Source organism: Ruditapes philippinarum, unplaced genomic scaffold, assembly GCF_026571515.1.
Source record: "Ruditapes philippinarum isolate M1 unplaced genomic scaffold, ASM2657151v2 ctg6284_1_1_1_1, whole genome shotgun sequence".
NCBI classification, from domain to species: domain Eukaryota; kingdom Metazoa; phylum Mollusca; class Bivalvia; order Venerida; family Veneridae; genus Ruditapes; species Ruditapes philippinarum.
Window position 1 is genome coordinate 1 of NW_026854939.1, and position 25,672 is coordinate 25,672.

Consider the following 25,672-nt stretch of genomic DNA (forward strand, 5'->3'; position numbering starts at 1 on the left):
TTTTTATCGTTGCATTTATTCTTGCTCTTCCAGTTGCATTTCTTTGGGGAGTACGGTCGGCCACACATGTGTATATAAAATGTTACTTTAACAGTAAAACACTCTGCGAAAAAGATGCTGAATTTAGGACAACAGAATATCCTTTAGGCTACAATTCTACAGTGTGTGGAATTGTTCATATATTACTGAAAATAATGTTTGTACAGTACGTCTTCGTTGCCAGGGAACTCTTCAAAAGCCGCCATCACAGGATAGGCTCTAACTTTCCTATGGTCAATAATTGTTCAAATGTTTTTCAATCACAACATGACGTCACCGGAAGCCGCGAAGAGTATAGTGACAACAATAGGGATTCAGTCAATGAGCATCCGGTGGAAATATCCAATTCTAACGTTACTTGTATGGACTCCAAAACACCAAAAGACAAGCCGATGGAAACAAACCAAAAATCAAACGACAGAAGTATTACCCAAGAAAAACTTTCCTTTGAAAGACAGATTCCACTAAGAGTGAAAAGAAAAACACTGATAATGTTCATTTTTACTTTAACATTTATTATCACAATATGCTTGTATTTTGTACTGGTCATATTGATCGCTAGCCCAGCGGACATCATACAGTATCTGAACGACGACGGAAAAGTAGTTTATTTCTTTTGCTTACGTTTATATTTTATAAACCACGTGATTAACCCATTTGTTTTTGGGCTTCTAGATCCACAATTTAAAACTATTTTAAAAACCTTAGCACGATCACTTATAAGTAAAAATGCATACTCACAGTAGAGTAATAGCTAGTTCGAGAGAAAAAGAAAAACACTTTTCATCGCATCTCGAATGTCTCATGTTATTCTAAATAATGTATAATTATGAAGATTTTTAAAATGAAAAAAAAAAGTTTAAAATGAAGAACATGAAATAAAAAAGATACTTCAGTTTTGTAATTTAGTTGATAGGGACTTGTAGAAAATCTCTTAACACTGAAACCGTCTTCCAATTACGGCAGTTGACAATATAGTTACGTAGTTAAATATGGAAACCCTGGCACATAGTTTGTTCACCTGTTTGAATTATATATATTGTATATAAACAAAATGTGTAATTCAAACAGATGAGCTAACTATATATTATATAATGTACACTTTTGTATTACTTTCATTTGAAAAAATCTTTAAGAAAGAAGGGACAGCACTGTGTTACTCATATGTCATGAACATGTTATTATTAACCTCCCTTAACAGTTAAATATGTGATAAAGTGGAGTCATTTAAAAAGGAGGCGTCTGTGGTCGATTGGTCGTTCATTTGAAATCACTTAATACCCCTCATCGAGGATAATTCGAAAAATTGGTTTATAGAATAAAGTATATGCTTTACGGTTAGATGTGTTCAGAGGAAAGTGTGAGATTCTTGTTTGCTATTCACTTGTTTTTTTGCATTCAGCAATATTAAAAGGATTTGTATTGATCATATGAATTGGCACGCTCTGTATTTCATATACAAGTTTAAAGCAGGTGCTCTTATAAACAAGCCCAAAAAGAAACGTAATGAAGCTAGAGAGCTCATTTAAAACTAAGTGTTTTTAATTAAGTTTAAGTACTGCGAATTTAACGTATCATTATGTAAATTTACATTTCTACAGTTATATTGATATCATGTTTCAATGTAGTTAACATCGTTATTATAGTTATTTTTTTTTATATTATATCCACCTTTGGGGATGAGAGTTGAGACATCATTACTTCAGCCACCGTTGGTCCCTGTGTGATCGTAAGACACGAATAAATGAGCCGCGCCAGGACAAAACCAACACAATGGGTTTGCGACCAGCATGGATCCAGACCAGCCTGCGCATTGGTTGCAAAACAAATAGACTTAAAATATAGCAAATATAACAATATGTAACGGGTAGGGGAGTTTTAAATTGCTTGTAATACTTTAATAATTGCTTGTTGTTTGATGTCCTGTTAAAGAGTGAACATTTAAATCAGAATATGAATATTGTTTGCCTCAGAAATGCTTTTTTGTTTCTCAAAAGCTTTTTTGATATAAGTGTACTTCTATTGTATCCAAAAGTTTTTCATTTGCCAATTACCTGAATCATCTGTTTTATCTGTTGCTTTTTTCAATTAGTGTTTGTACTACTTTGTTAACATTTTGTCACTTTTATACAAATTATTTCACATTTATCGTTACTTTCTTCTGGTTACATGCATCTAACAATCTCTAAAACCATTTCTTAAACATTACAAAATTCATGTTTGCCATTTCTAAAGAAGTAAATTCCTTTGTTTCTAAAGCATAATCTGCCTTTAAGGGATTTTTTGTAATTAGTTTGTAGTCTACTTTTGTATATTTAATATATATGTTAAATATATTTTCATGGCAAAAGTTACTTTGTGAATGCTAGGGTGTCTACGTAAATAGCTGACATATTAATCTACAAACCTTGATATTTTTTTTATTTTCTAAAGTGCTAGGCATAACAAAAACCGTCAACATGACATAATTAAACCTTGATGCTCCACAGTTTCTACTTCCATATCAAAATCAGTATATTTTTGTTATAAGAAAGCTGTACATGTGAATGTACATGTTAAGAAGTGAAAGTACATGTATATAGTACTTTTTTTAGTTTAATAATATTTTATTGCATATATAGACATACATCAATTCATTTAGATCAACAAAATTACACAATATACTAAAGGGTTGGGCCAAAAGTTTTTACAACATTATCGTGGGCCCTTTCCTGTAAATGTTTAACATCAGTTTCATAAAGTAAGGATAGTTATACATTAAAGTAAACATGCATTCAGTAACAATACATTTTCATTTTTAAGATGAAAATATTGAAGAGGAAAGAAAAGAAAAACAGAAAAGAAATGTTGCTGTATCAGTTGTGTGTCGACACTACCACCAACCAATCCCTACTATCAATTATTAAGCAGATACCCATTTGTTTGTACTGAGCAAAAATAACCTAAAATACTTGTTATAGTTAATAACAGTTATATATTACTTAACGTGTCAATTGTTCTTGAAAAAGTCCATTCTTTACATCTACATACATTGAAACACTTAAAACTTGTTTGCATAATTATAAATTGTTAAAGTAATATAACAGTAAATATAAATTGTTATATTTAATATCAATTGTTAATTCGAAATGGATGTAGTCAATTTCAAAAATTCAAACTCTACAATGTTTGATAATGGAATGTACGCTCATGATGTCAAGAAAGCACTAACTCAGAAGAAACAAATATGTCACTGACAGAACAGCTGAATGAAGAATTTCAAAATGCAGTATTACCAGTCACTGTGTTTGTTGGCTTTGAAGCAGTTCTCGGATTTTTCGGAATTTTACTGGTACTCTATGTGTTTTCATTCCACTATCACGTGTGTAACTTCCGGTATTTCGTGATGCGTTTAGCGATAATTGACGTCACAAGTAGTTTGACCACGATTCCAGGAGAGATTGTGACGCAGCTATATTGGTATGTGTATCCTCAGCGTGAGCTGTGTAAGATAAAATCATTCTTTAATGTTTTCACTGTTTCTGCCGAAGCAATGTGTCTACTCACTATCGCATTCGATCGTTACAGGAAGATATGCAAGCCTTTGGGTTGGCAAATCAAGCCCAGAACCGCTGTATACGTGTGCGCAGCTATATTTGCCGTTGCAGTTATACTGTCTTTTCCAGTGGCAATATTATGGGGAACACATTCGCATCTAAAAGTATATAAAGGTGTTTTAATAAATGTCACGGTGTGTGAAAAGGATGAACATTTCGAGAATACGAAATATCCACTAATATATTCGCTCACTGTTGAAGTAATTGTTTCCATAAGTCTTCTTTTGATGCTTATTTTATATGTATTAGTTGCAAGGAAACTGTTAAAAGAAAAGCAAAAGAGAAAGAAAGCTTACGCTAATCCACCAATTGTAGTGGTTACGCCAGCAACCGCGTCACAAACTGATTTCTCTTGTAACGCCATCACCGTTAATTCCCATACAGAATTTAGCGATACCGGCATCAGTTCCTTCTTGGATATGAATGGACAACCTAGAAATGATCGTAAAAACCCGAATGTCACGTCTGACGACGAAACTGATTCTCAAGAACTTGGTACAACCCTTCAAATACCGACACAAGGAAAGCACGGCCTACCAAGCACAGCGCGCCAATCCCCCAACTCTCCACGACAATCGCGACAAAAAAATGAACATTTCTTCCAGAGTTAGACGTAAAACACTTGTACATGTAATATTCATTATAATTATATAATTATATAAGATATGTTATTACTATTTTCATTGGATGTTAGCACTTGATGCAAACAGGAACACGAAGTTAATATACATGCAGTACTTGTTGTTTTTAGAAAAGGTATAGATGTAAGAAATACAAGTGTTAGCATTTCCAAAAATATTGTAAATTGCGTACAGCCGAGTATCCGGATTTTTTTGTTCTTTATGTAAAATAAACTCTTTCCTGAACGAAAGCGATAATGTTTCTTCTTTTTTATTTAAAGAGAAATATTCTGAATTCAGTTTACCCCGCAGGAGCCTGCAAATTGGTTTCGAGCTTTGTACATAAAGATAGTATATTAAATATAGGTAATAATTTTTTATGAATAAGTAAATGTTTATCAAATGTAACTTATCATTTTCTTGAGAGAATCTGGTTACTCGGGTACATAAAGTTTAGATTCATCGACATGTTATCTTACAGGATCTAGGCCAATAAAGATTTTTCCCCATTCATGATGATAAAGTATGAAGAACGCAATCTCTTCTCACTTAGCACGAATCGTCACAAGACATAACGGGTATTCCCATTCAGGACATATTGATGTAGCAACAGAAACTCATTTACATGTTTCCTGTTTAATTGTTTAATATCTAAAACAAGCGTTATATTAAACTTCCTTCATGTTTATTACGCCTAAACGTCAATATCCCTGGACATTTCATACAGAAAACTTGTATGAACATTAACAATAATTCAAACATAAATTGTGCTATAAAATAATAAAACAGAAAACAGAGCAAAGAAAAGGATGTCAATGGAAAATGATAATGAGAGGTTACTTGATGAGCTGAATGAAAAGTTTTCAAGAACTGTTCTACCGGTTACTGTAATGGTTGGATTTGAAACTGTGCTTGGTTTCTTTGGAAACGTTCTGGTGATTTACGTGTTTCTGAGACATTATCGCGTTTGCACGTTTAAATATTTTGCCTTATGTCTTGCTTTTATAGATGTAACATGTTGTATAACTACGATGTCGGGAGAAATGGTCACTCAACTTTACTGGTACAAGTATCCAGAAAGAGTAGTTTGCAAAATCAAATCGTTCTTTAACGTGTTCACATTTATCGCGGAAGCTCTGTGTTTGCTCACGATCGCTTTAGATCGATATCGGAAAGTATGTCGACCATTCAGCTGGCAAATTAAACCCCGAGTTGCAAAATACTTGTGCGGCATACATTTTATCGTTGCATTTATTCTAGCCCTCCCAGTTGCATTTCTATGGGGAGCTACACATGTGTATAAAAATGTTACTTTAACAGTAACACACTGCGAAAAAGATGCTGAATTTGAGACAACAGAATATCCTATAGGCTACATTTCTACAGTGTGTGGAATTGTTCATATATTACTGATAATAATGTTTGTACAGTACGTCTTCGTTGCCAGGGAACTCTTCAAAAGCCGCCATCACAGGATAGGCTCTAACTTTCCTATGGTCAATAATTGTTCAAATGTTTTTCAATCACAACATGACGTCACCGGAAGCCGCGAAGAGTATAGTGACAACAATAGGGATTCAGTCAATGAGCATCCGGTGGAAATATCCAATTCTAACGTTACTTGTATGGACTCCAAAACACCAAACGACAAGCCGATGGAAACAAACCAAGAATCGAACGACAAAAGTATTACTCAAGAAAAGCTTTCCTTTGAAAGACAGATTCCACTAAGAGTGAAAAGGAAAACACTGATTATGTTCATTTTATTTTATGCTTTTCAGTGGATTACTGATTTATCCGTGAAAATTATATTTGATAATTTCACAGTGAAAATTATCAAAATATAATGTCACACTTTTCAATGACGAAAGTACTTTTTTTTAGATTTTTCCCATGTGGTACCTCAATTTTATTTTTGCTAACAATTCTGACAGTGTCAGGCTGTTTAAAGAAAACGCAAAGCTGAAATTGATAATCAACTTAAATGTCAAAAGTAATAAAAAGAAGAAAACTTACTTCTATTCATTCAAATTCCAATCACCAAATTTCATCTCTAAATTTTTTGTTTCATTTTTACAGTCTGACAAATACATTCCTTCCACATCATGGGGGGGGGGGCATGCCAACTGCTCTTGATGACATTTGGGCACATTAAAGTATCCTACGAGCAATAACTGCTGTATGCTTTATGAAAAATTGGAAAGCAATGCCAATGACAGCTATCACCTCGTAGAACAATTAAACCACCCAGCGTTCCGAGCAAGTTCCAAGTTTTCCATTTTCATAGCTGCTTTTTTCATGTTTTCACATCTGTCAACACTTATTTTTTGCCTGTTTCAATCCTCAAATATGTTTTCTTTCTTTTAAAAAGGTGTATGACTAACAAATCCAAATGATATCCCTCTGAATCAAACACAATTATTTTCCTCCCGTGAAATACACAACTTTAAAAAATGGCTGCCGCTTACATTTAACAAAGTCAGGTCTAATATAAATACGCAGTAAGTAACAGAAATATGGATGGATGGTTGGAATTTTTCTCCTACAAGAATTGTTTGTTTTTATTATTAAAACAAGCGATCATTCATATTTTTTTAACAAAATAAATAATATCACTGTCATTTAACGTTGATTGTCGGACTTATTTTACAGCTCAAGACTTCTTGTTTTTAATGAGAAATTCCGACTAAATGGGGCTCTCAATGGGGAAAACCGATTTTAATATTTACGTTTATATTATAGAAATTTTGTTTTTAATTGTTTTTTAGCATAAAATAAAAAGAAAATTTGTTTGTTTGTTGTGTAAGATTTAATTTTATTTCATCTCGTGAACTTTAAAAACAGTATTCTCACTCGTGGCTACGCCACTCGTGAGAATACTGTTTTTAAAGCCCACTCGATGAAATAAAATTTCATCTTACACACAAACAAACAAATATCCTCTATCTAACTTTAACATTTATTATCACAATAGACTTGTATTTTGTACTGGTCAAATTTGATCGCTAGTCCAGCGGACATCATACGGTATCTGAACGACGGCGGAAAAGTAGCTTATTTCTTTTGCTTACGTTTATATTTCATAAACCACGTAATCAATCCATTAGTTTTTGGGTTTCTAGATCCACAATTTAAAAGTATCTTAAAAACCTTAGCACGATCACTTATGAGTAAAAATGTATACTCACAGTAGAGTAATAGCTAATTCGAGAAAAAACATTTCATTGCGTCTCGAATGTCTCATAATATTCCAAATAGTGTATAGTTATGAAGATATTTTAAGTGAAAAAAAAAAAACGAATTTAAAATGAAGAACATAAAATAAAGAGAATTGTCCTGTTTATTTCCTTAATATGTAATTTAATTGATAGGGACTTGTATAGACTGAAACCGTCTTCCAATTACGGCATTCCTGGTTGACAATATAGTTACGTAGTTAAGGCCAATGTTAGTTCATCTGTTTGTGTTATATTTTTTATAATTATGTACACTACTTATGCATGCTTTTTAATTAATCAACTGTAAATTACTTTCATTTAAAAGCGTCAGAAAGAAGGGACAGCACTGTGTAACTCATATGTCATGAATTTGTTATAATTAATTGCCCTTTATAGTTTTTGTGAAGGTCGTCATTTAACATATGGCGTCTGTTGCTGGTCACTTACTCGAAATCAGTTGCTCCTAATCGATTAGGGTTCGAAAAAAAGGGTTATAGAAAACAAGCACATGCATGCTCTACGGTTAGATGTTTTCAGATTCGCGTTTTTCTTGTTGTTTTTGTGTGTAGGGGTGTGTTGTTTGTTTTTTGCATTCCGCAATATTAATAGGATTTGTATTGATCATATGAATTGGCATGCTCTGTATTTCATATACAAGTTTAAAACAGATGCTCTTATGAACAAGAAGAAATACGTAATGAAGCTAGACAGCTTATTTAAAACTCATAAGTGTTATAAATTAAGTTTTAGTACTGCGTATTATGTTGTCATTAAAACGTATCATTATGTTAAATTATTTATGTATTACGAGGGTGCATCAATAAATTCGTAAACTAATTCAGTAGCGGGGAAATTATTTAATTTAAGTACCTAAAATGATAACTCATTTTCAATGTAACGTCCCATGCACTTTTGACATCTCCCACAGCTGTCTGTCCACGGCACATCTTGAATCAAATTTCGTACCACGAAGACTGATTTGTTTAAAGTTTGAAACAGCAAGAAGTCACAAATTGCTGCGTCCGGGCTGTAGGGTGGGTGCAGTAACAGTTCAACGGCGAGTTTTTCTAGTGTATCCATGACAACGAGGCTTGAATGGCTCGGCGCGTTGTTGTGATGTAATATGAATCCGGACCTAAGTAGATGTGGGCGTTTTCTCCTTATTGCCGCCATGAGTTCCGTTCTAAGTAATGTTGCATAATAGTTCCCAGTGACTGTCGTTTTCGGAGGAACAAAGTGGTTTAGCACTACACCGTATGTATCACAGAATATAATGGCCATAACCTTCCCGGCTGACTTGGAAATTATCGCTTTTGTAGGGGAAGGCGAGGAAGGATGCTTCCAGACAGAACTCTGACGTTTGCTTTCCGGTTCAAAAAAGTGAATTCACGTTTCATCACATGTTATCACTCGATTTAGAAAGTAATCTCCTTCTTCACGATACCTCCTGTCGTACTGCTGACACATTTTCACCCTTACCACCATCTGCTCCGACGTCAACAAACGAGGCATCCATCTTGCTAAAACGCGGCGCATTCCTAATCTATCTGTTATAATGCCCTGAGGTGTACCATATGAAATAGCGAACTTATCTACTACGTGCTCCACACTTACTCGGAGTATGTACTCCTGAATGGCAGCCACTGTTTCTTCATCTATTGTAGTCACTGGTCTACCTGCACGACTGTCGTCTTCAGTTGCCTCCCTACCGGCTTTAAACAGTTTCATCCACTCTGAAATGGCACCTTTTGACAGTGCAGCCTCTCCGTAAAATTTTTGCAAATCTTCACGAATATCGCAAAAAGATTTTCCGAGTTTATGTTAACTTTAAGTCATTGGCATGTGAGGAAGCTAGCCTTCAAATGCAGGGGCATCCATGGCCGAGTGTTCTATGATCGTTGGCATTGGCCCTTTTGTCCCTTATCTATGTGAGTTTGAATCCCGTCATTGGAATGTGAGGAAGCTAGCCAAAATAGCTTACGGCAGGTCGGCGTTTTTACTTAGATGCCTGACATTATACACGAAGGTACAAATGAGGTCTTAGATCTTATCATCAATTAAACATTGATACATTATTGTTCGGTCGTGAAAATTTAGAATACGAAGATAACGTTGTCATTTTCGAATCAGTTCAAAAATTTATTAAGACGACCCATCGTTTTAATAATATTTGACTTTTCATTTTGTTTTTATTCTAAAAGTTGTCATTTATATTGGCTTATTTGCTCTAATCTAACTTACTTAAATAACAAATATTCATTACCAATCTTTCCCCAAAAGCCAAACTTCAACTATTTTAACAACTACAGTGAGATCAGGATGGCAACCTGTGGATGGATCGCACTTCAAAATCAAAATTGTACATTAAATTTTAATGAATAAATGAACTGTTCAAAAATAAAATACATATTTTAAAGTTTATATGCATGTTAAAAGTAATCATTGTTGCCTTAAAAGTATTTTCTTCTGTAATATTAATTTCTGGGAAGGGCTTAATCTAATGTTGTAAGAACTTGTTGCCCAACCCATTTGCATTTTGATATATACTCATTATTTGTATGATATGTTTGTAAACATGTATTTAATGCAATAAAATATGTTTAAATTAAAATTAAACTGAGGTATTCATTTGAAAGTCACTAAAACGCAACATAAAGTCGAAATTTATTTATTCGGCATTATTCATAGTTAATGAAAAGATATGACAAGTTTTAATACATACATGTAGTTTTTCGCCCGTACCGCCACCAAACGCATACTGTTGATTTAAAAAACACTTGTGTATGTACTATACAGATTTTGGAGTTTCATGAGAAAAAAGTTAAACCTTTGCTAATGGGTAATTTATCGATATACGTTATTAATATGGGTGGAGAAAATTAACATTCATTTGTACTTCCTTCTTGTGTAAAAATATAAAACTCATAATAAAAGCAAGTCAACTATCTCAACTTCCTTCATCATGTACTGTGAAAATATATTCACATTTGAAAAGTTTTATTTATATTCATACACGAAACCTCAAGAAATAGAAATACTTTTAACAATAACAAACTTTAACAACATTTCAGACATAGTTTTTTTAGTTTTTAAACAGGATCTAAACGCCGGATATCTATCTAGAATGAAAATGTTATCAATAAATGTTTTTTTTTTAGTTTTTAAACAGGATCTAAACGCCGGGTATCTATCTAGAATGAAAATGTTATCAATAAATGCAGTTATTTAAGCAAACAAATATATATCAATAATCCATTTCAAAAGTGCTTTAAATGTAACTTTTCATATTTTTAGAACTATTTGTCAAAACGTTAATGAAATTATTATAGAAATAACATGATCAGCCGCGAATAATGTTACATAATTATATGGTAACAATGGGGTATTTCAAACAGGTGAATACTAGTGATTACAATATGGAACTTGCAGAGGATTTAAATGATGAAATGACACGAGCTGTACTTCCTGTAACTATTTTTGTTGGGATAGAGGTGATCGCGGCTTTCTTTGGAAATATATTTGTGATCTACGTGTTCCTGTTCCGATACCATGTCTGTAACTTCCGTTACTTTGTTTTGTGTTTAGCCATTACCGATCTTACAAGCAGTTTGACTACGATGCCTGGAGAGATGGTGACACAGCTTTATTGGTACGTGTATCCAGTACCGGAATTGTGTAAGATCAAGTCCTTCTTTAATATGTTCACTGTGTCCGCTGAAGCTCTGTGTCTACTTACAATTGGCGTGGACAGATATCTGAAAATTTGTCGACCTCTGGGTCATCAAATGAAACCAAAGCATGCTATTATTATTTGTGGATTGATTTACATAATTGCATTCATATTAGCTATCCCTGTGTACATCCTTTGGGGAACACACGGCAAGGAAATGGTATATAAAAACCAAACAATATTAGTAACTGTATGTGAAAAAGATGAGAAATGGCTAGAAACTAACCACCATCTACAGTATTCTGTAGCTATGGAGGTTATCATATCAATATGTTTAGTTATAATGTTTGTATTGTATGTATTTGTGGTTAGAGCACTTTTGAAAAACAAGCGGTTTCGTGTAAATGCGGGAAAACATTATTCTCCTCCAAATTCAAGCAATCCGATCGAAATGACTTCAGCACAGGAAGTTAGTGAAACGGACACTTCTCCGAGAGAAAAAGCTCCTACATCAGGTAATCTAGAGCACGACAATGATACGAAAGGTGTAAATTCAAAGTGCAGGGAAAGTAAAGTTTCAATGACACCAGTTGATGATGACCATGACAATCGCATGGGACACAGTAATATATTAAATATAAAAGAAAAGCAAAAGAGAAAGAAAGCTAAAGTTAATCCACCAATTGTAGTGGTTACGCCAGCAACCACGTCACAAACTGATTTCTCTTGTGACGCCATCACCGTAAATTCTCATACAGAATTTAGTGATACCGGCATCAGTTCCTTCTTGGATATGAATGGACAACCAAGAAATGATCGTAAAATCCCGAATGTCACGTCTGACGACGAAACTGATTCTAAAGAACTTGGTACAACCCTTCAAATACCGACACAAGGAAAGCACGGCCTACCAAGCACAGCGCGCCAATCCCCAAAGTCTCCACGACAATCGCGACAAAAAATGAACATTTCTTCCAGAGTTAGACGTAAAACACTCATTATGTTTATCCTTACACTTATATTCATTGCTACAACGATCTTGTACCTAACATTACTTTCCTTCATAGCAAGATCAGACGATATTTTACAAGATATGAGCAATGGCGATAAAGCGGTGTATTTCTTCTTTTTCCGCCTTTATTTTCTCAACCACGTGATCAACCCGATTGTATATGGTCTACTGGACCCAAGGTTCAAGAAAGTGATGCAAAATTTCAGAAAGTCCGCGACAATTAAATAATTTGTACCGGATAACTGTCAATAAATCTGCTCTGCTGAATTTTATTCAAACGTTACGTCAATTTGTATACATTGTACAATTGTACAATGAATGTGAAATCACATAAGAAAAAGGAACAATCTCACGAAAGTATGACAATCGGTGACAGCAGTGGAATTGAATCTTTCAGACAAATAAACTCCATCATATGATGTCAAAATCGACGATGTAGATTTGATTATATATATATATATATATATATATATATATATATATATATATATATATATATATATATATATATATATATATATATATATATATATATATATATATATATATATATATATATATATATGCGAAGATATATCCTCTTATACAACAAAGCACAATAAAAAATCGCCAAGAAGTATATGTTTGCTCATTAAAAGTGACAATAACATACATTGTACATGTAATATTCATAATATCTAAGATATGTTATATACTTTTTTCAATGGATGATAGCACTTGATGCAAGTAGGAACACGAAGTTAATATACATTTAAAAAGGGTAAGAAGTACAAGTATTAGCATTTCCAAAAATAGTGTTAATTGCCGTCAGCCGAGTATCCGGATTTTTTTGTTCTTTATGTAAAATAAACTTTTTCCTGAACGATAGAGCTATTGTTTCTTTTTTTTTAAGAGAGATATTCCGAATTTAGTTAACCCCACAGGAGCCTACAAACAGTTTTCGAGCTTTGTACATAAAGGGAGTAAATTAAATATAAATAGACATCCCGGGAAAAAAACCATTGCGGATGGCGTGCTATGTTCTTAAGAATTGTTATCTTACAGGATCTAGGTTAATAAAGATTTTCCCCCATTTAAGATAATAAAGTATGAAGAATTTGTAACACAATCTCTACTCACTTAGCACGAATCGTCACAAAACATAACGGGTATTCCCATCCAGGACATATTGACGTAGCAACAGCAACTTTATTACATTTTTCCTGTTTAATTGTTTAGTAACTAAGGACTCTGCTGATAACAAGCGTTATATTAAACTTCCTTCGTGTTTATTACGCCTAAACGTCAATATCCCTGCACAGTTCATACAGAACACTTGTATGAACATTAACAATAATTCAAACATAAATTGTGCTATTATAAAGTGATAAAACAGAAAAAAAATCGAAAAGAAACGGATGTCAATGGAAAATGATACTGAGAGGTTACTTGATGAGCTGAGTGAAAAGTTTGCAAAAACTGTTCTACCGGTTACTGTAATAGTTGGAATTGAAACTGTGCTTGGTTTCTTTGGAAACGTTCTGGTGATTTACGTGTTCTTGAGACATTATCGCGTTTGCACGTTTAAATATTTTGCATTATGTCTTGCTTTTATAGATGTAACATGTTGTATAACTACGATGTCGGGAGAAATGGTCACTCAACTTTACTGGTACACGTATCCAGAAAGAGTAGTTTGCAAAATCAAATCGTTCTTTAACGTGTTCACGGTTATCGCGGAAGCTCTGTGTTTGCTCACGATCGCTTTAGATCGATATCGGAAAGTATGCCGACCATTCAGCTGGCAAATTAAACCCCGAGTTGCAAAATACTTGTGCGGCATACATTTTATCGTTGCATTTATTCTAGCCCTTCCAGTTGCATTTCTTTGGGGAGTACGGTCGGCCACACATGTGTATAAAAATGTTACTTTAACAGTAACACTCTGCGAAAAAGATGCTGAATTTGAGACAACAGAATATCCTATAGGCTACATTTCTACAGTGTGTGGAATTGTTCATATATTACTGATAATAATGTTTGTACAGTACGTCTTCGTTGCCAGGGAACTCTTCAAAAGCCGCCATCACAGGATAGGCTCTAACTTGCCTATGGTCAATAATTGTTCAAATGTTTTACAAACAGAACATGACGTCACCGGAAGTCGCGAAGAATACAGCGACAACAATAGGGATTCAGTCAATGAGCATCCGGTGGAAATATCCAATTCTACTTGTATGGACTCCAAAACAGCAAAAGACAAGCCGATGGAAACAAACCAAGAATCTAACGACAGAAGTATTACTGAAGAAAAACTTTCCTTTGAAAGACAGATTCCACTAAGAGTGAAAAGGAAAACACTGATTATGTTCATTCTAACTTTAACATTTATTATCACAATATGCTTGTATTTTGTACTGGTCATATTGATCGCTAGTCCAGCGGACATCATACAGTATCTGAACGACGGCGGAAAAGTAGCTTATTTCTTTTGCTTACGTTTATATTTCATAAACCACGTGATCAACCCATTTGTTTTTGGGCTTCTAGATCCTCAATTTAAAATTATTTTAAAAACCTTAGCACGATCACTTATGAGTAAAAATGTATACTCACAGTAGAGCAAAAGCTAGTTCGAGATAAAAAATTTCATCGTATATTGGATTTCTCGTCTCGAATTAAATAATGTATAATTATGAAGATATTTTAAATGTAAAAAAAGTTAAAAATGAAGAATACAAAATAAAAAAAGATTATTGTCCTGTTTATTTTCTTAATATGTAATTTGATTGATAGGGACTTGTGGAAACTATCTTAACACTGAAACCGTCCTCCAATTACGGCAGTTGACAATATAGTTATGTAGTTAAATATTGAATTAGTTCACCTGCCTGTATTTATAAGAATGTACACTTTTCAATTATTTTCATTGAAAGAAGTCTTCAAGAAAGAAGGGACGGCACTGTGTTACTCATATGTCACGAACTTGTTGTTATTAATTCCCCTTAACAGTTAAATATGTGATATTAAAGTGGAGTCATCTAAAAAGGAATGAAAAATCCTTACTCTGACTTTTCATTTGAATAAGAATTAATTGACATGTGTTCTATTGTTAACACATTCGTTGTGGTTAAATTTTTATTGTATCCACTAATCTAATAATTAGAATTGGACAGGTCAAGAATCTATGTATATATATGTATATATATGTATTATATATATTGAATGCTATTAAACAAAGAATTTTTGATCAATATACCCAGTTTTGGTACAGTGAAATAATAATGTAAAATATGTCAATTTTGTAATCTAAATATGATTGAAAACGAATATCACTTCCTATTAACTTGTCCATTATACTCAAATATTAGAAAGAAATTTCTTGCATATCAGACTGGCGTTTCCGTTAGTTTTACCCATGCCGGAAATTTCATCTGGCATGGGGGGTTCCAGATGAGTCGCGTGCTGTACAATGGCACGATAAAGATGACGTCATTTTACCGTTATGAATGATTTTGTAATTCATACGCTGTTGAATGAAAGTAGTTTTACGGTTGTAATGATAATAAATGTATTAACAAGAATTTTTGAAAAATACCAGTTTTGGTACAGTGAATTTAAAATATCACATGAGACATATGGTAGAATTATGCAAGATTTAAACATTCATATCTGAATCATATGTTTTTGCGGTTCGGATCAAAGATTAATAGCCTAACGTTTCCCTCTGGTCACGCCGCCCCATGAGCGAGTAACATCGGCAAGCCCTCGTAATAAGCCCAATGAAAGAATTGTAATTGTAATCAAACTCGATTGAACGGATATTCCGATCCTTTTAACCGCCATATACCAATATTAGACAGATATTATATCTGCGACGTCAATTATTATACATGGCGCCATCTTTAAATAAATTTGATCATTGATAATGACAAAAAAGACAAAAGAAATAGCAAATCTCTCGAAATACATATACTTTGCAAATAAACTTCGAAAAGAACTTGAATAACTTATTATCAGCTTTCCCCTAGTTTTCTTGAAGATATTTATTATTTCATACATTTTACTTCTCCTTTTTTTACATTTTGTACCATTTCTGGTTATACAAAACATGTTTCTCTCTTAAATTACTGTTCTTGTTTATTTGTGACTTTTCTTTTGTCTTATGGTAGTGTTTATATTTCATGTGTAACTACTACAGATGTTAATATGTAGGCTAGAAGTGATGTTAGATATTGCTTTATGCTGAATAAATGTTGTTGTTGTTGTTGTATTGGTCGTCACTTACCCTCATCGAGGACGGTTCGAAAAATTGGTTTATAGAATAAAGTATATGCTTTACGGTTAGATGTGTTAAGGGAAAGTGTGAGATTCTTGTTTACTATACACTCTTTTTTTGCATTCAGCAATATTAATAGGATTTGTATTGATCCATACGATAATTTATATGCATTGACATGCTTTGTATTTTATAATCAAGTTTAGAGCAGATGCTCCCATAAATAAGCCCAAAAAGAAAAACGTAATGAAACTAGAGAGCTCATTTAAAACTAAGTGTTATTAATTAAGTTTAAGTACTGCGTATTTAACGTATCATTATGTAAAATTATTCATGTATTATGCGCATAATTTTTATATTTCTACAGTTATATTGGTACCATGTTACAATGTAGTTTACATCGTTATTATCCCCCGCCGATGGAATCGGGAGGGGGATATTGTTTTGGCGTTGTCCGTCCGTCCGTCCTTCCTTCCGTCCGTCCATCCGTCCGTCCGAATTTTGTTTCCGGACTAGTTATCTGCATGTTTCAATGTGGTTAACATCGTTATTATAGTTATTTTTTATATTATTACGACACCCCCCACCTTTGGGACTGAGAGTTGAGACATCATTACTTCAGCCACCGCTGGTCCCTGTGTAATTTTAAGAAACGAATAAATGAGCCGCGTCACGACAAAACCAACATAATGGGTTTGCGACCAGCATGGATCCAGACCAGCCTGCGCATCCGCGCAGTCTGATCAGGATCCATGCTGTTCGCTTACAAACTCTATTACAAATAGAGAAACTGATAGCGAACAGCATGGATCCTGATCAGACTGCGCGGATGCGCAGGCTGGTCTGGATCCATGCTGGTCGCAAACCCATTACGTTTGTTTTGTCATGGCGCGGCTCAAATGGGTTCGAATTACTGGAGTCTATGTATCTCTTATCTCATGCAGGTGAGATTTTACATATCTTTTTTTTCTTCCTATGTTGAAAACTTTGGTTGCTATGACAACAAATAAACTTAAAATATGGCAAATATAACACAAAAACTAGATAACGCACAAAGTTGCAACTTGACATATTGGAAGATTGCAGTCTGGAGATTATGCACATCTTTTTTTTACTTCCTATGTAAAAAAAATTGGTTGCAAAACAAAAAGACTTAAAATATAGCAAATATAACAATATATAACCGGTAGGGGAGTTTTAAATTGCTTGAAATACTTTAATAATTGCTTGTTGTTTGATGTTTTGTTAAAGAGTGAACACTTACATTAGAATATGAATATTGTTTATTAAAGGCCCAGTATGCCTCAGAAATGCTTTTTTTTTTATACAAAATTCATGTTTGCCATTTCTAAAGATGTAAAAATTCCTTTGTTTCTTAAGCATAATCTGCCTTTAAGGGATTTTTTGTAATTAGTTTGTAGTCTACTTTTGTATATTTAATATATATGTTAAATATATTTTCATGGCAAAAGTTACTTTGTGAATGCTAGAGTGTCTACGTAAATAGCTGTCATATTAATCTACAAACCTTGATATTTTTATTTTCTAAAGTGCTAGACGAATTTAATAGAAAAAGTATAATCAAGTTTAGAACCTAATAATTTATGTATTTATATTTTGCAAAATGACCTTCCAAACGAATATTCGATACAAATTAGTCAAACTCAACGACCTGCGGCGTATCTCCCTATTTAACAGAACACAATAGCTTGTATATAATGCAAATCATGCTTGAAGGCTGGTATCTTTACACTGTACATTATACTGTACAGTCTTTGAAATTGTATAATAAAAACATGCAAATGTGTATAAACATTCCGTGTATGACAATAATTTGTATACATTTATTGCCAAAATGAATGGTTCACTTTTTGTAACGTTTTCTATGTATGTTAGCATGGGTAATTAAACTTTGTTTTATGATTTATTTCGTGAAATAACAAAAAATGTGCATTAAATATATTTGCCGTTGATTTCTACTGTTGTTGCTGCGACTGCTTAGTGCTGCTACGACGACGACAACGATGACAACGACGACAACGACGATATGATGATTTTATTTAATATATGAGCCTCGTCATGACAAAACCAACATAATGGGTTGGCGACCAGCATGGATCCAGACCAGCCTGCGCATCCGCGCAGTCTGATCAGGATCCATGCTGTTCGCTTACAAACCCTATAGCAAGTAGAGAAACTGATAGCGGATGCGCAGGCTGGTCTGGATCCATGCTGGTCGCAAACGTACTATGTTTGTTTTGTCATGACGCTGCTCATATGTCTTACCTTGAAAATTTTCCCTCCATACTTTGAGCATTGGGAGCACCCGTGATGTTTTTTGTTAAATCTAATTTTATTAGGCTAAAACATCATTAAATGATCAATATTTGGCAGAATTAACCTTGAAGTTGATATAATGTAATAATATATATTTGCATTTGTACTGGTGATTAATGTTGTACAACCAGTGTAAATGTATGTGCGTCTTTGAAGTGCATTGTTTTCCGTACATTTAACAATCTAAGTTAAAAAAAAAGTCAAAGTCCATCAATAACAGAGTTTTTTTCCCTCAATTGTGTTTACAACCTGTTGAACAATATACAAACAACTGACCTATTTCTAATAGAGATGTTCTCAAATAAGTGATCAGAAGCTGTGTTCATGAATAGTTGAACATTTTCTTTTTCTAATTGAAATGTTTAGAAATAACTGACCTGAAGCTGTGTTCATGAATAGTTGGACGTTTCCTATTTCTGATAAAAATGTTCAGAAATAACTCACCAGAAGCTGTGTTCATAAATAGTTGAACATTTCCTATTTCTAATAGGACAGTATTCTGCGACTTTTAGCTGTTTATGGTACCTAGTTAAAAGGTTCAAATTATTAATGATAACTATGCTTAAACACTGCTAATTTTATTTTGAGCGATGTGTTCATTACACAGAAATATACCTAAAATTTTGATCAAACGTCGTTCAGTATTAGCTATATCACACAAAATCGTTTATAATATTATATTGACGCGCAAGCCAATTTGATCAACTGAGTTGAGCACCTGTTTTAAACAGGCATCCGTAAGATGACGTCATAGTTTCCAGATACGGAAAAACCAACGTCACTGACCCAACTTTTTCGGAGTCGGCGGCAATAACAATTTAGGCAGGACGCTGAAATTGAAATTTGGATGTCCTGCAAGACGGAAGTGGAATAAATTTAAAAAAATTGATATCAAGAAAACTAAAACCTTTTGATTTTGAATACATTTATTTTATGAACAATCAAAATGTAATTCATGGAGTTGTCTATTTAAAATGTAAAAGTAATATGGCACATACAATAAATACATGTACATTAGTTACAGCTCAATAAAGAGTATGGCAATAAATCGTAAAACGTTTATAAAGTTATAAGTAGAAAAAAATGAAATGGATTCCTATTAAGCATTGCTTCATCTAAAACTAAAATTAAAGAAACCATGCTTTATGTTTTATACTGATGAAACTATACATGTATAAATAATGGCAAAGAATAATTAAATTATCATTACCATTATCTCATTATATAATTATACGTGTGTTGGCATAATTATATGCAGTGAAATCTTCCTAAAAATCCATCATTGCTTACAGACTATTGGCATAAAAACTGACAACGAAGACAAACAATTTATGTTTGAAATAAAACAAAGATGTTTAATAGTCTCTGTTCAGACGTTTTGTAAAGACAATCTTTCATTTTTCAAAAAGACGGACCGCTATTGAGAGTTTGAAAGTTATCTACAATAACAAATCATTTATCTTTATAGATGACAGGTCGCTGATAGGTCACTATGTGAAATATGTTAAGTCAGTCAGAGTTCATCAAAAATATGACACTATTAATTTTAACATAATAAAATATATAATTGTGTTTAAATACATTGTCGGAGTACTGTACTTATACGTACTGTACTGTACGTCAGACCAGTATACTAAAAATAATAGAAAAATACAGTAAGTGTTCAGTTGTATGTGAACTATATACAGAATTAACAACTTCTTATCACCATATTTCTATTCCGTTATTGACGGAAAATGGGCACTTTTTTAAATCCTAATTTCTATCGATATTTTTTATTTAAAAATCTAAAAAATACACTTTTTTTCCTTTGAGGATGTATATTTTATTAAATGTGACATTAAGCTGGAGGCGAATTGCTTTACTGGAAAGAATAACTGTTATGCTCATTTAATACCAATTACGTTTGAACACATTGAGCGATTTTTTTCTGTCAAAATCATTTTTTTTATTTGATAAAAATGTCATTAAATGTTTTAAAAAAGAATGGAAAATGAAAAACAACAACTTTTTGTCAACAACAATCAAAAAAGTGTCAGCATTAACAATTCTTTCCCTAACGAGACACTGAATTCAAATATCATTAATTAGATTGTAGGCAAATAAATGTATTAAAAACAACTTAAACTAATTGCAAGAATGTAAACGACAACTTGTTTTATCTTGAACGTAACATAAATGTAAGCGTACAAAATATGAAATACTTGAGCCTACGCGTTCCCTATTTACATGGAAATTTACTTACTTTAAAGTACAAATGTACCTCTATTCTACTTATCAATCTTGTTGATATATATACCTCAAGCGGTAACATAATATGTCTATTTATACAACTGTTATCTTAAATAAGTTAGATTATTTTAGGTCATTTCGTACATGTATGTATACATTTACATACAATGTTATTAATATCACAGATACAGTAAATGTCACCGGGTTTTTGGTTACAAAATTATGGTTTTCTAACCATTCAAATATAAGATGATAATGTACGTTTTAAATAAACACATTCATGTAATTTGACGCCACAGACTACCGGAAACAGCTTTATTGTCATGGCTCCAGTGCATGTCCCTTTTTGATAATAGGTCTATTAAATGTTTAAGCTTTCGATATCTTCACCAGTACCTGGCTCTCTGGGCTTGGTGTTGGCCAAAACTTCAAGTCACTATCTTTGGATATGCAAGGGGAACAACAACGTGTAAATTCTATTGCAAAGAGTTTTAAGATCATCTTTGCATATGCTTGTCCCGGGCATATCCTAGTGCCACCCCCAAATGGCAAGAAAGAGTATTTATCTTTGCCGAACGTTGGCTGCAGCCACTGGTCCGGGTTGAACACACGTGGATTTTGAACTTTATCGTCATTCATATGAGTTTCCCTAATACTAAAAACGACCGACCATCCTTTTGGAACTGTATATCCCTGTAATCAAAATATTAATAAAAATAAGAACATTGAAACGAAAAGCAAAGTAAGACTGATGTAAATAATATTGAAAAGAAAGAAAAGTAAGACTGATGAAAGAGAAGTTAAATTATTAATTGCAAAAAATGTTATATCTATTTCTAAAGTAAACTACGATATAATGAACACTTTATATAAGCATTTTTTTTTATTTTAAAAAGTATTCTTGGAATATCAAAAAAGTGTTTTTCCACTGCTACCTACATCAAGTTCAAATGTTTCAAGGGCCGTTCTGTAGCCTCCACCCACTGGAGGCAGTACCCTTAGTGTTTCCTTGACAACTGCATCCACATACGTCATTTCCGGTAAGTCATTGGCGCATATTGTCTCATCAGGATTCTCCAAGCCCTGTGATTTAATATCCTTCATTAATCTTTCCCGTACATCCGGTCTTTTACAAAGCGTATGTGCGAGGGAAAATCCGGCCGAGTTCACGGTCTGTGATCCAGAAAAGAGAAGATCTATTATAGAATCGAGCAGAACAACTTCATCTTCGAAGTGAGAGCTGTTTGATTTTTTTAGACCTTGAAGAACAGAACAATACTCCCTTTCGACGTCGTTATTATTTGCAGACTTCTCGAGTGCGGCTGCAATAATTTTCCGCATAGCAAACTTTGCCTTCATGCCCTAAAACAGAAAAATTAATAAGATTAAAATTATCTTTTCTCAAATCAAAAAAAAAAAAATAAAAAAATAAAAATAAATAAATAATAATAATAATAATCAAAATACTATTTTCAAAAAAGGTTGAATAGTTCCAGTGCTTGGTTTTAATTGAAAAAAAATCAAATGAAGCCAGCATCTATCTTATGAGATCTCTATGTATGAATAAAATCGGTACAATCATTTGAACTTAGTTCTTAGTATATGTATCCTACAATGATAGTATTGCGATAAATGAAGTCAGTCTTACCTTATTCAGCCCAAATCCTGGAATGTCAAGGGGAAGGCTAAACATATTGTCAGTAAATGTACGTAGGTGGCGCTGTAATTCTGAGACGTCTGCTTCATCTATATCAATATTGATAAGAAACTTGGCGGCGAGTTCAACAAACAGTTTCTGGCATTCTTCATATAAATCTATTTCCGGTTGGTCGCACCATCGTTCTATGCGACCGGAGATAGCACTCGCAAGCACGGGTGTGTGATTGTGGAAGAACTCGGGGCTCAGATATTTCATCAGTTCTCGTTTCTTGGATTTATGAGCTTCGCCATGACTCATGGTGATGGACTGTGATCCGACGAGCTTCAGCACAGACGTAGGGTATGACGAACGGACTATTTTATTCTCGCCTTGGATTATCTTTTGTATATTGTCCGATCCATAAAGTCTAATTATTGACTTTCCAAACAGATTAGTTTTAAAAACTCGGCCATACAGTCGATGCTTTTCTTTAAAGTACTCTACCTGAAAAGACAAAATAATTGTAAAATGTAAAAATTGAGCGTAAAATTCGTTATGTACATGAAGTCACATAGAAAAAGAAAATAAGGGTCTATGTGACTGGAAACAGCCTTATTTATATACTTAAGGAACTGTCAGGACATATGGATTATTTCGTCAGTTGAGGGAAAGGACCGAAAAGTTGCGCTTGAAATTGATGATATAAATTTTGACTAAAATCATTTTATCTCGCACGTCAAGATTGCGATAATAGGTGTGTTTGAACAGATATTCAAAATTGTAGACAAAATACTTTGGTAATATTTAATTTTGATAATAGATTGCTTTAAAAGCCTTTATAATCAATACTTTTATCATCTTATATTTTATCATTCAAACATACAGGCCGCTGTGAAAACATATAGGCTTTGTGTGCATTTCATGAAAAAGAAAATAAAATAGAAAAATTGTTTAGATTGGTAATGTTTAAGTTACGTACATGTATATCTAAACTGAAGTTGAAAATGAACTATAAGTCTGATCAAAAATACTTTTTAGCTATCGTTATTTCTCAATAGAGCTTCCTAGTCTATTGATATCTTCCGACCTATTTCCCAATATCCGATTTTTTTCCCGACATCCGACCTATTTCTCGAAAAAGAAATACAGGAAGGGAAGGGGGAGAGAAATAAATAATTGTTATCTTTTTTTCTCCGTGGAAACCTAATCTGTAACTAACACACACAAATGACCAAGTCCTAATTACCTTTCACCCTAATGCCGGTCGAATAAATTAACTTTGTTCCAGTTCTAGATGACCTGGACAAGTTTTTTTAAGACACTCTTTCAAGACGCCTCACATTCGAACAAAGAAATACCGGCCATAGAAAAACATACACCAGTACGCAAAAATAACACTCTCACCAAAAAACATACCAGAATTGTAAGGAACTAATAGATTTAAGTATATCTTAAAGACAACCGTCTATTGTCCACATGACATTTGAATTTCAACTGAGGGATTGGATTGTTCATCTATCACAGCGGTCAGTGACCTAGATTGTCCTCCGTCTATACAGACTAAGACATAATTATTGTATATTAAAGTAAAGTGAATGACCGCAGCTGACACAATTCTGTCTATCAGTCCCTGTGAACTGTTTTGTCCTTAAATGTCCCTTTTTATTTCTTTAAAGTTTATATATAACGCATCAATTAAACATATACTCGCTACATGGTCAATAAATTACAAATTAGACAAAGTGAGAAATCGTAACAGTAACAATAATGTTGTTGTTATTATTATTACTTTTATTATTATAATAATAATTATTAATATTATTATTGTTATTATTATTATTATTATTATTATTATTTACTAAGCCGACTTGAATATAATATTACCCTAACAGATATAGACATGATAGATATTAGTGCCTTAGCAGACATAATAATAATCATGACTCGGGCAGACATAAAAATATAATTATAACCTGAGCAGGCATAAACATAAGTATTCTTAAGGCAGCAATAACTATATATTTACTAGATATAAATAGAACATAAGCAGACATAAATCTATTTTTAATATATTTTTTATTTATTGTGTATCACTAAATATTTATTACTTTAGCAGACATAAATATATCAATAACCTGAGCAGAAATAAATACATTTACTTCTTGATCAGACATCAATATATTCATTACTTGACCAGACATAATTATAAATCTAGTACTTGAGCGGACAACATGTGCATGCATAAATATATATATTTTTTTATATATTATTTGTTCTTCTCTGTCCATAAAAATGTATTTTCACAATGATAGTTTCCATTTTATCATTATCATTTTATCATTATCATTTTATCATTATCATTTTATCATTATCATTAATCAGCATTATAGCAACATTTTCACGCAAATTATCAAATTCTGTTTTTTGTTTTTTTTCAAATTTCAGAATCGTAAAAAACAAATAAGAAAGAAAAAAAAACTTACCTTTTTCTTAACGAATTCTATGGAATCCCCTATTAATGGAAACCCCATTGATCCCGGCGGTAGACCTTCCGGCATTTCTTTCCGCTGCAGTGATCGAACCCATGCCACAACTAAGATTATAACGGTCACAATAAGTACACTTAACGCGTCCATGTTTTATTGAAAACACCGAAGTGATATTAAGTAAAATATTTTTATTTTGTTATCTATTAATGTTACTTAAGTCGAGCTATCAGTTAAAGCATTTGAAGCACAATGCTGAAGTTAGAAAAAGCTGTCTTCATTTTATAGTGAACGGCGAGTTGAATGTACAGCTTCTGATGACGTTATTTAGTTTTTCATTGAGAAAAACTTCGGGACAACGTAACCTAACCTTGACACCTTTTTGTAATGTCGATATTCTCTACAAACACTGTTAGGAATATGTACTACGAGAACAGTAAATGAGAGCAATTCACGATGACTCATCCGTTTATAAAATGTTTACAGTTAAGCTTGTTGACTGGTTTTAGATGATAAGTGGTACTTTTAAAAAAGAAAAGGAAGATGTCTAAATTTTCTTTGTTTT

General features: G+C 33.0%; 4 protein-coding genes across 4 annotated transcripts; 3 read left to right on the forward strand and 1 right to left on the reverse strand.

Annotated features, from left to right (window-relative positions):
* Positions 1–3,275: 3,275 nt before the first annotated feature.
* On the forward strand, positions 3,276–4,838 carry LOC132741538 (orexin receptor type 2-like; the record flags this gene model as incomplete). Its single annotated transcript, XM_060729728.1, is given in 1 exon segment — positions 3,276–4,838. A coding segment is annotated over 1 exon segment (971 nt), but the record flags the coding sequence as incomplete, so codon positions are not given.
* A 5,686-nt stretch (positions 4,839–10,524) lies between these two features.
* Positions 10,525–12,553, forward strand: LOC132741539 (uncharacterized). Its single transcript, XM_060729729.1, has one exon. The coding sequence runs from the start codon at positions 10,827–10,829 to the stop codon at positions 12,381–12,383; it is 1,557 nt and encodes a 518-aa protein (XP_060585712.1). The 5' UTR covers positions 10,525–10,826; the 3' UTR covers positions 12,384–12,553.
* A 999-nt stretch (positions 12,554–13,552) lies between these two features.
* On the forward strand, positions 13,553–14,755 carry LOC132741537 (mu-type opioid receptor-like). Its single transcript, XM_060729727.1, has one exon. The coding sequence runs from the start codon at positions 13,553–13,555 to the stop codon at positions 14,753–14,755; it is 1,203 nt and encodes a 400-aa protein (XP_060585710.1).
* A 4,921-nt stretch (positions 14,756–19,676) lies between these two features.
* On the reverse strand, positions 19,677–25,458 carry LOC132741540 (cytochrome P450 26A1-like). The gene is made up of 4 exons (XM_060729730.1): positions 25,105–25,458; positions 22,631–23,125; positions 21,922–22,344; positions 19,677–21,675 (listed from the first exon to the last, which is right to left on the reverse strand). Exons 1-4 carry the CDS (start codon positions 25,255–25,257, stop codon positions 21,352–21,354), a joined length of 1,395 nt encoding a protein of 464 aa, XP_060585713.1. The 5' UTR covers positions 25,258–25,458; the 3' UTR covers positions 19,677–21,351.
* Positions 25,459–25,672: the final 214 nt, after the last annotated feature.

Excerpts from the sequence above, each read along its gene's own strand:
- LOC132741539 (XM_060729729.1), top strand. The coding sequence starts at position 10,827 with ATGTTACATAATTATATGGTAACAATGGGGTATTTCAAACAGGTGAAT.
- LOC132741537 (XM_060729727.1), top strand. The coding sequence starts at position 13,553 with ATGTCAATGGAAAATGATACTGAGAGGTTACTTGATGAGCTGAGTGAA.
- LOC132741540 (XM_060729730.1), bottom strand. The coding sequence starts at position 25,257 with ATGGACGCGTTAAGTGTACTTATTGTGACCGTTATAATCTTAGTTGTG. Across the intron at positions 23,126-25,104 it reads TAGAATTCGTTAAGAAAAAG|GTAGAGTACTTTAAAGAAAA; the intron begins GTAAGTTTTTTT and ends TTGTCTTTTCAG. Across the intron at positions 22,345-22,630 it reads CAGGATTTGGGCTGAATAAG|GGCATGAAGGCAAAGTTTGC; the intron begins GTAAGACTGACT and ends TTTCTGTTTTAG.